Source organism: Apteryx mantelli, chromosome 14 (assembly GCF_036417845.1).
Source record: "Apteryx mantelli isolate bAptMan1 chromosome 14, bAptMan1.hap1, whole genome shotgun sequence".
Taxonomy (NCBI): domain Eukaryota; kingdom Metazoa; phylum Chordata; class Aves; order Apterygiformes; family Apterygidae; genus Apteryx; species Apteryx mantelli.
Genome location: NC_089991.1, coordinates 3505495 through 3516524, shown reverse-complemented (window position 1 = coordinate 3516524; position 11030 = coordinate 3505495). Strand labels below are relative to the sequence as shown.

Genomic DNA, 11030 nt, shown 5'->3' with positions numbered 1-11030 from the left:
TTCTAGACTTCTACCCTGATAAACCACCTGCAACCAGCTCACACGGTAACCTGGCAGGGAGTCAGAATTAATTCGTGTGTGTGCGCTGCATACGTTGCCTCTAAGGGAGAGGAAAACTCCCGTTCCTGTCCGCGGGTCGCGCCCGCCCCGCCCCAACGGTCGCGCCCGCCCCGCCCCAACGGTCGCGCCCGCCCCGCCCCAACGGTCGCGCCCGACCGCGGCACGCTTGCGCGCATGCGCGGCCTCCTCAGCGGCGCTTCCCACGCACGCGCAGTTCCCGCCCACCGACCGGCCTCCTCTGCCCCCTGCTCCCCCCACCCCTCGCGCGCATGCGCCCGGGCAGCGCGGCGCCGGGGGGCGGCGCTATCGCCACGTCGGTAGGGGGCAGCCCGCGATCATGGCGGCCGCCAGCGAGAGGGGCACCGCGGCGGCGGCCCGCGCTCTCTGCCTGCTGCTGCTCTGCGGCTGGGCCCTGGCGGCCCGCGGCGACGCGGCCCCCGGTAAGCGCGGCGGGGTGCGGCGGCGGCGGCGGGGTGAGGCGGCCGCGAGCGTTGCCCGCCGTCGGCGGCGCCGGGGCCCGAGGGCGTTTCGAGGCGCCGCCGAGCCCCCCTCCCCCCGCCGGTGCTTTACCGGCTCTTTTTCAGCGCTTCGGGGCCCTCGCCGGCCGCGAAGGACCTCTGGGCGGCGGGGAGGCGGCCTCGGGGTGCTTTCGCCGCGTGTGGTTTGAGGTAGCGGCTGGGTAGGCCCCGGCGGTGGCGGCGGGCTGGAGCCGGAGGCGCGGGAGGGAGGGCGCGTTGCGGCCGCTGCCTCCGCTCTGCTCCCGCCGGCCTCGCCCGCCTGCTCCCTCGCTTGCGGCAGCAGCTTCGCAGCCTGCTTAACTCATCGGACTTTCAGTCTTGTTTGCCTAATTCCTCTGGCTGCTTGTTTTTAGCGCCCCTCTTGTTTTCTAGAAAATAAGCTGGTGTTAGTCCACGAGTTGAGTCGTGAGTCCATTTTCTTTCCCTTGAACCTGTTGAGCAGCTTTAGCCAAATGCCAGTAAGAGGTGCATGTTTCAAGTGCAATGAGTTTTTACTCGTTTCAGGTAGATCATTGGTTGGGCAGTGGAGAAAGAAAAAGAGAAGTTACTGGAGGAAATAAAGGGACTATTTAACCTCTTGCAAGCAGACGCTCCTTGCTTGCTTGTCGGTCTGTGTTGTCAGTATGCGACTAGGTCCAGCCAGTTCCATTTGTGCTGTCCCTCACCTGGGGAAATGTTCAAGGAATAATGGAAGAAGAGATTCAGGATGAGGGGCAGAAATCTGTAGGGCAAACCAAGAACTTTAAATTTCAAAAACTGTGAAACGGCTTTGTTGTCTAAAAAGTAAGTTTTCCTAGAGGATAGTTTTGTCATATAATTCTTACTAAGAACACAATGTTAGTTCTTCTGTCACCATGATTAAACATTAAAATCTATTTATTAAGTTGAAGCATCTCTGGAGTTCAGGTACTACTGTCTTACATCATCTGACAGTGTTGTGTAACTGTGAACAGTGCAGCCTTCATTTAAAATGCCAGAAAGGTTTGAGAAGATGCTATAAATCAGTTATTGTTTAGTTGCTAAGCTTGCTACAACTATTAAAATAAAAATTCAAAACTTATTTCTTTTAGGGATAGGAGAAAATTATTTTTTCTCATTAATGTGTGATCACTATATATATATGAAATAACTTTATGTTCATTGTTTTATTGGACTGTTTTTTGATAGTGTATTTTTTTCCTTGATATCAGTATCCTTCTAAAGAGCCAGCTCAATGTGACTGTATCTAGAATCTGAAATATCAGTCATGAGATGTGTAGATGTTATTAGGTAGTTATTATCATGTGATTTTTATGGAAAAGGTGGAAAGGGTCTTTGTTTGATTTGCTCCCCAACTTTCCTCCTTTTCAGTGAACACCTGAATGAAAGATATTTAAGAAACTGTTTTCTTGACTTGCCCATTTTTACCATGAAAGAAAGAGCTTTTGGAAAAGATGCTTGTTTATCAGGATTACTTAGGAGTTCAGAAATTGTAGTTGAAAGTTCTAGTTCTTTTTATGAGAGAGAAAGAGAGAGAGAATGATTGTAATAACTCCTGGTGAATTATTTCAGCATATATTCACACTTCTGGAAAGTTTTTAAATTGAGTAAAGAAATCCTATTGACTTGACTGTTAAAAACTTCTAGTGTCTTTAATGTTGGAAAAACTAATCACTGTTTTTCCTAAAGGCTAGATGACCAAGTGTGTGAGTGGAATAGAAGCTGCAGCATTAGCTGTTGGGAATCCCTTACATTTAAGCATATGTCCTTCTAAAGCTTTCAGGTTAAAATGAGTACTTCTGTGTTTCCTTAAAAGATATTTGTATGGGTCACTTGGGGGGCAATCGTAATACTGCACTTCTATTTTTATTTGTAGCATCTGTTGGAATAAAGAACAGAACTTCTCAAATATCTTGTTAGTAAGAGAGACTCTCTGTATCCAGTATGCTCTGAATAGTCAGTATACTTGTTATATCCAATACATTTCTGTTAAAGAGATGTATAGTTGGGTCATTTGTAATATTAACTCTCCTTTTGAGTCAGCCGAATATTCAAGGTAATATTTCTTTAAATGTCTTTTACATGCTCTTTAAAAAGAAATATATCTTCCCCCCTCAGGATAACATTGCAATAAATTTTAAGCTTTAACCACAGTTTATAGAAAATATTTTGGGGAGATACTTGCTTCACCTTTCACCTTTTAAGGTGTCTTACATTCACAACTCGCTGTTTTGATTTCACTGTAAACTTATGGTGTCATAAATTCAGTTTTACTTGATCATCTTGTGCTTCAGTGAATTTGCTCATTGGCTGTGTACATTGAGGTAAACTTGTAAGATTAATTCTACTGCCTTTGTAGCCTTTTTTTTTTTTAAGTCTTTAGGTATGGTCATTATGCTTTTGAAGAATTCTCCTAAGAGGTTAACTTTCTGCATTAAGGCTGTTCCTTTTAAGTATGTAGCAAATAGAAATCGGCCATTCATGGGCTTGATGACTGAACATAATTTTGGATGTGTGATACTTTGGTAGTCTCAAAAATACTTAGATTCTCTTTGTAGAATAAGATCTGTCTTATTCCTACCCAATTTCTGATACTACAACCGTGGTTTAAAGTGGTAATTGAAGTGGTAGTTTCCTTATTTAAAAAAAATAGTATTGCTATAAATATAACAGAGATTATTATGTGTTCTTTGAACTTCAGGTGCAGAGAAATGTCATGTCAAGCTCACTGGGATTAGTTAGGTCTTTTCTGTTTTACAGCTGGTTAAAGTCTATTTCATGCTGGAAAAGTATACCATGTAAACAAGGAGAAGTCTGTTGTAACTGATCCTCTGTAAATATACATACTGAATCATGTTATTCATGAAATATCATTTGTATAATATTTTACTTATGAGTAATTTGACACAAGCAATTCGCTGAATGCTTCATTTCTAGAATCTGTAACTTTCCAGTGAGCCGTGGGGCTCCTTAGGAGCACTCAACGAAAGTACTGTCACTTAAAAAAAACTCGACATGCCAAAAATACAAGGGAAGTATGGTTCTACTATTTAAATTATGATATCTACTGGAGGTCTAAAATGTGCTTTTCATTTTTAAGGTGCCTCCTGATTTGAATCTAACAATGAAGTGCTATGAAAAAGTTTAGTTTGTTTTTTGCTGTTTCTTAGGATTAAGAAACATTGACTACTTATAAACTCTCTCTGCATGTTTTTTTCCACTTCCTTTGGATAGAAAAGAGGGGATGCTGGGTCCCGCATGTGGTTTTAATGTTTTTCTTGGTTTTTATGTAGTTCTGCAAAGCTATCCTAGTACTGGACAGATTATTCATTTGTTCTAAGGGTGCACTGTTGCTGACTTTCTTCATTATAATAACTTGCTATAGACAAGAGCCTTTCCTATACAAGCATATGTAAATGCTTGGGAAGAGAGGCACTGGGATCCTGTGTCCTGACTGAAGGAGCTGTTGCAGTATATTCTCATTTTCTTTTGGCAAAATAAGCAAGGGAGAAAGATTTTAAAGCTCTCTTAACTGCAGGAAAAGTTTTAGTGACCTCAGGAAAATCCCTGGGACAAAGCATGTGATGATAGAGAAAATACTGATCAAGTATGATCCTACAAGGCATCATAAATACACAGAGGGTGGGAGAAGTCTCTGAAGTCCTAACTCTGGAAAGTAAGCATGCTATATTTTTGAGGGACACCTTGGCATACTGATCCGGTAAGAATGTATTTCCAAACTTAAATGCCTGTCCCACTGAAGACTTCTTTTTGAAGTTGCCAAAGTACAGTTCTGCTTACAAATTCTAAAAAAGTTTGCAGTATGAAATATGCCCACTCCATCATGGTATGATTTCTTGGCTGTAAAGTACCTGCCGTGCAATCGTTTTCATTTATAACTGAAGTATTGCAAGAGAAGTTAGTGTCTTGTGTTTAATATTAAATGTTTTTCATCCCTTTCTCAGAGTCTACAAAAGTGGAGGTGCTTCAGAAAAATATTTCTTCTAGAAGTGAGAATGAAACACTTCAAAATGTGACAGACCGCTTGCACAGTATAACGCCAACAAGAAAAGAGGTGTCCCCAACAACAACTAAAATCACTTCTGTGACTGCAGTAAAACCATCTACAGCAAAAGGTGATTCTCTGCTCAGTGTTCTCTCTCATGCGGTGACTGTTAGTCCTGTATCTCAAATGGATGTTGATGCTTCTGAAGACACTAAAATTGAGGAAGAGGATCTTCTAACAGATTTGAAAGACACGCTAAATAGTTCACCACCCATAATAAAAGAAACTATGGAGTCAGATGGAGATGACTATGGTCCTTATGAAATGACATCGAATTCCAGATATAGCCTAGACCTTCTAGACATGCCAGAAGACGAGGACTCTGACACCATTAGTAATTATAATGAGGAGGTTAAGTCCCATGAAGAAAAGATAAAAGATGCTGCTATCACAGGTTTGGAAGAAGACAGCCATTTCTTTTTTCATCTGGTTATAGTTGCCTTCTTAGTAGCTGTTGTTTATATCACCTATCACAACAAGAGGAAGGTAGGTATACTGTTAAAAGTTAAGAGAGATTGCTTTGGTAGTTAAAATAAAATTGCTTGGACATTGTAAACGTGGTTATAAGAGGAACATAGCTTTTTGGAGAATGAAACCTACTTTGACTACTTACAAAACATTTTGTTATGATCATTAATGTAATTTTTATCTGTACAATGAAAAGGAATTTGAATCAAACATTTTAGATTGGAAAATTAAATGATCAGCAAACAATCAGTTCAGTAATATACACTGACAGTGTATGATATGACTTCTAGAAATAGGACCTGAGTGAAGTCATGTGAGGGTGATTAACTTATTTTGGTTCTGCCCAGGACTGTAAACAGCAAATTAAGAAAGGTTTAATCTCAAATGATGGGAGAATGTTCTTGATATAAGTATGATAATACTTGTAAGATATACTCACTTTTAGGTGATCTTTAGGTATTCCTGGGGCTTAACTATGAATTTGTAGGAAATGGTTAGCACTTTGTTTCCGGTTTTACACAGACAGGCCCCAGCTTATTAGTGATTTCAGGTAAATGTTTATTCACTATGAATATGTATCTCAAAAGTTGCCTGATTAGTGTTTTTTTCAAAATATATTGCTACAACAGTAATATACATAAACAAATTAGCAATTAAATCTTAGGTTAGTTCTTAGATCTGAGAAGCTTCATTATTTCTCTGTATCCTTGTAGAGAACACTGGTCCAGGATTCTGGGGAGTCTGGGAGGAACACAGCTAAAAAAATACTTCTTCTTTACAGTACAATAACATGTCTAAAATGTGTGTTGCTAAGTGTTTATAGGATAAAATGTTCTAGAGTGCCTGTGTTACTTTTAAGAATTTAACTTTGAGGGAAGTTTGAATAAATGATAAAAATCTTCCCCTGCCTTTCCTACATAAGTGAAATAATGTTTGTAACATCCTCTGGGTAATGGAAAAGTGATCTGTTGCTGTTACTCTTCAGCACTTAGAAATAATTCTGTGAGCAGAAAATACACTAGTGCTGTAAGTGCATAGGATAGTGGCATGTATGTACGTGAGACAACAGTCAAACTGGCTTAAGTCCTTCTCCTCCTTTTTTTCCTCTCCCTGTGCCTGCTTATATTATCCTGTTTACCCTTTTGCCAGTACAGCTGTATCGTGCTGTAAACTGGATTCCTAATACGACATGGGTAAGAAACAATGCTAAATAAGGTGAAGATAATAGACATTCTTAAATCTGATCACTTCAGTGCTTGATTTATCACGTAGCCTCTGTAAGTGCTCTACTGCTGTTGCTGAAGGGGGTACTTGAGTTATAATGCAGAAACAGTATATCAAATTGCACCGATGCTGCTTCTCTTGCCTTTGTTTCACCACCAGTAATACAAGTAACTTCAACAATAGTGAAATGCCAGAATAGGTAAGATGAATAAACTAACAATTGTCACCAAGCTGGGCATAATCTTAATAGCCTGTACATGCAGTACATTTGAAGCTACATACATATCCATACTAAAAGAACTATGGGTGGGATGCTGTGTTTTTGCCAAAACTGCAATTGAGGTTGCCAGTAAATGACTTGATGACAAGGGCAATATGGAAATGGCTGACTGTTAGTGCCATGTTTTATAGTAACAGTAATGCCGTTGCCCAGATCACTGGATGGAACTGTGGTTATGCATACAACTGTTAAGCTGGCTATCAAAGCCAAAGTATTTCTTCACATCCTTATACAAGTTGGCTATGTTTTCTTGCAGATCTTCTTGTTGGTCCAGAGCCGAAGATGGCGGGATGGCCTATGCTCTAGAACAGTGGAATATCATCGTTTAGATCAAAATGTTAATGAAGCAATGCCTTCCCTGAAGATAACCAATGATTATGTATTTTGAAAGCACTGTGATTTGAGTTTGCTGAACTTTTCAGTCTTTGCCTGCCTGGTCATGTAATGATATTCAGGTATTCTCAATATGCTGCTTGTACTGAAATGAGGGATACCTTCTCTGACCTGGATATTTTTGAGATTAAATCTTACGCAAGATCAAGGGCATAATACATCTGTTTGCTACTTTGGTCAGGTTTTAAATCATCTGTACAGATACAGGGTTTAATAATTAGTGCCCTTTCCATTTGTTAAGCATCTTCCCTTCTGTCTGGAGCAGTCTTAATAGTGGTAATGCAAAAAATAAGCCTAAAATATTTTAGGTCTAATAAATTAACGTTTGGCATCGCTGAATCAAATTAATGATCTCTTTGCTAATCACTTACATGGCTCATAAATCCTACTGTATTACAATTTGAAAAATAATTAGTTTTTTTCCATGCTTAAATCCTGGTGCTGCAAAACTTTCATAATGTTTTTTTTTTTTCGTTCTTTTTTTCTCCTTGCCTAGCTTGATCCTGTCTTAGGAAGAATAGCTAGCATGACAGCTTCATAATTTCTACACGTGTTCATGCAGTAAATCATTTAAAAATAATTATGTTTAAAACACTTTATTTCAGAAGTTATACACTGTATATTTCTTTAGAATGTTCAAGATTTATGAGAAGGTATTGCAGCTTCTTGACTGTCTACTTTTTTCTCTAATTATATTTTACTAAAATTATATCATAAGGCTTATTTTCCATTCAGTAATTATAAAGATAATGAAAGTCATAAATATAGATAGTTGACAGGCTTTCAGTACATCAAAGCTTTCCCTTTAATTTTAAGACAGTTGGGACACAGTTATATGGTTTGGTACATTATGAATAGGAGAGGCCTAAGAATGTAAGAACAATATATTTTGTTATTATTCTGACCCAGGTAACAGGCAGATGAAAGTAATGGTGTGGGGGGCTGCCAATCTATGGATAGCACACTCTCATTTTGGACAAATATTTACGCATCACTGTAAAGCAAGTTACTGGTACATTAGTTCTGTTTTTTTTGCCTTGTCTTTTGTACTTTCATTATTTATGTTTTCATGAGTTGTAAAATTTAAAATCTCTTTAGTTTTCTATACATTCTGTTTGTGATTTAGTTTTCAAAACTGATAAATATGTAAATAATGGTGGATCAGAACCATAATTAATGACTTGGTATTCAAGTAATTATATTACCTTTTGAAACAAATCAGAACTTTACAGCTATTGGCATGAAGAGTTTGAAGGCATGATACTATCTTATCGATGAAACACTAAAACTTCTAAATCCTACTGTTAACGCTTTCTTTTCATAACCACAAGAAAGTAAAGCACAAACAAAATATACCAAAACTGTTTTCTTGCAGTAATTTTTATTATATTTGGACTTGTATCACTTAATATTTTGAATAAGGTTTTTAAAATAAATGGCAATAATAAGCTTGTGTTTTTTTATCTTAAGTCTTTCAATGCTTTTATATAGTACATTACTGTAAAGAGCTTATTTATGCTTGGGATTGAACAAACGATTCAAAACCATCTTTTCCATTATTGATGAAACTCACCCTGTGCAGAGGATGTGTGCAGTTTGTGTTTTATGCCTCTGTTGAATGATATGTAAGGGTAGATAGCGAAGCTTGATTGAAATCTTTTAAGCTGAAAATGTTAAAAAGATCTTTAAAAGATAATTTTTTTAACCTAAGTTGTATAATTAGCAACACATAGTAATTTTCTGAAATTTTAGTACAACTTTTTCTCATGGAGGTACTTGAGACTTTCACCTGAACACACCCATGTTAAAGCATAACATTGCTTTGGTCAAGATCCAGAGGGTAAGATTAGCTTGCAAAGCTCCTTTAGAAATGTTGGAATTGGAGAGAAGGGGGCTAACAAATGTGTTCCCACCTAGGAAGTTCAGTAGCTTTCTTTTTAAATACCATTCATAAAAGTTTAGTGTTTTTGACATTAGATGATAGTATGTTCAGAATTTGCAAAACGTTTGTTGTTCCTTTTGGCTTGGTACTACAGCTCTTACACAGAATACTGAATGAAATATTAAAGTTCCTGATAGCATAGAAATACAATGAAATCCAAGTTAAAACTTTTACCTTGACTGCCATTTTCTCTTCATCCCATCCAGGGAATTAGGTCATCATTTTCAGCCTCTTGACTCTAATAGGTAGAATACTGTTTAAAAACAAGTAGCAAATTTATTCCGATTGAAGTTAATAGAAATGAGGCATGTTTTGTTGATTTCTGGAGTTCATAAATGTATTACCTTGTTCCATCTTGGATGTCTTCCCAAGCTCTTGAAACATAGTGCAGTTGGCTGAATCAAACCAGTCTAAATGTTTTTCTTCCAGACTTTCTGAACTATTTACAATGCCCTATTTAAGACTATGTTAATGTATTGGCAGAGAAACCTTGCTTTCCCTTCAGATGTCCTCCCTCCCTGCAAAGACCTTCTGTAGGGAGGGAAATTTATTAGCCTTCCAGCTCCTGAGCTGTTATTTCCAACAAACCCATTCTTTTAAAACCCCGTAACTTTTGAGGGAGGAAGAATACGCACTGTTAAGCTAGTAATAAGATTGCTTTTTTGTGTGAGTTTTCAGGGAAGTCTGTCTAAGGACTAATATCAACTCATTTACTAAAAGTACTACTTTGGAGTTTGTTTTATCACATTTTAAAATGCTCTTATATTTTAATTCTGCTGTGACAATACTTGTCCCACAATCTTAGTATTCATCAGTTGCACCTAACACTGTTTAGGCCTAATGGAGTAAAACTCACTTTGACTGTACTGTGAATGTTAATAAATTCTCTTCTGAAACGTCTATTTAGCTGTCTTCTCTGAAAATCCTCTTGCATGAGGTAGACTTAGAGTAGAAGTTTGTATCTTGAACCTTTTCCTCTTGATAGTTGTATCAGTCGTGAAATCTTTTTGAGGGGGGTGACCGATTTTTGAGCTTGTGAAATCATGGCTTGCAAGTGTGTTTCTCTACCAGCGTGCGGCTGGTTCACCCGCAGTACTTACGAGCAATTACTCTTTGCTTGTGCAGCGCTCTGGCTATTGTGCACATCCTCCATCTCACATGTAAGAGAAAAATTTCATCCTTTAAATATTTATACTAATATTTTTTTAATAGGGCTCTCTTCCAATGGTACATAAGGGAAGGTTATCTGAATGTTTTTAAATTCACAGGAAATTAGCATGCATTTCATATCCTTGAAGTTCTTTAAACAGTATATGCCAGTGGGTTTCATTTTCAGAATTCTCTAAAATTATTCACTTTTAGAATGTTAATGTATTTTAAATACTTGAGGTGAACCTTGCGCCATGAAGTTGGCAGTGACTGTAGCAAGCTGCCGCAAGAGAGAGGCTTTCAAGCTTGTGATCATACTGTTCTGAAAAAGTAGCAGAAAGTTAGCCCTTGTTTGCGGATGCATCTAAGCAAATTAATTTTAATTGATGACGTTTGTGGAATATCACTGTTTTAAAAACCTGCCTGCCACCTCTCCAGCATTCAGCTAGCAATGCCACCATAACGTAGAGGGTGTAGTACCAATTAACACTGGCTCTTCGCGTCCCGAAGGAGCGAACACTAAATAATCAGCTTGCTGCTGACGGAATCCTGCCATCCAGTCCCTCAAACGTGGTGGGGAATCCAGGCTTGAAGGTGAGTCGATATTCATACAAGTACTGGCTCGCTTTAACTTGTAGCGATGCAATGCCAGAAAAAGAGTTAGAAAGCAGTGACACTGTCGCCTTGACCCTGGAGGGTAAATATGCTGAAATGCTTCTCCAGTGCGCTCTTGCACTGCTCTCCCCTCTTGGAACCGTAAGAAAGGGACCATGCTCTTGTACAGACAAAAGATGTGAAATGCACTCAATGACTTCAAATCTCTTTTTTCTAGGAAATTGTCTCTTTTGCCATAGCCTTAACAGGGGAATTACCTTGCCAAATTGAGCTGCGTGGTTTGATATGCTGTTTCCTAATAGTACCAATAAAGAAGGAAAGGTTTCATATGATCCA

The 11030-nt window shown here is 38.8% G+C and overlaps 1 protein-coding gene across 1 annotated transcript; it reads left to right on the top strand.

Annotated features, from left to right (window-relative positions):
• The first annotated feature begins 367 nt into the window (after window positions 1-367).
• C14H5orf15 (chromosome 14 C5orf15 homolog) lies at window positions 368-8436 on the top strand. The gene is made up of 3 exons (XM_067304835.1): window positions 368-500; window positions 4523-5109; window positions 6852-8436. Exons 1-3 carry the CDS (start codon window positions 398-400, stop codon window positions 6981-6983), a joined length of 822 nt encoding a protein of 273 aa, XP_067160936.1. The 5' UTR covers window positions 368-397; the 3' UTR covers window positions 6984-8436.
• The last annotated feature ends 2594 nt before the right edge of the window (window positions 8437-11030 follow it).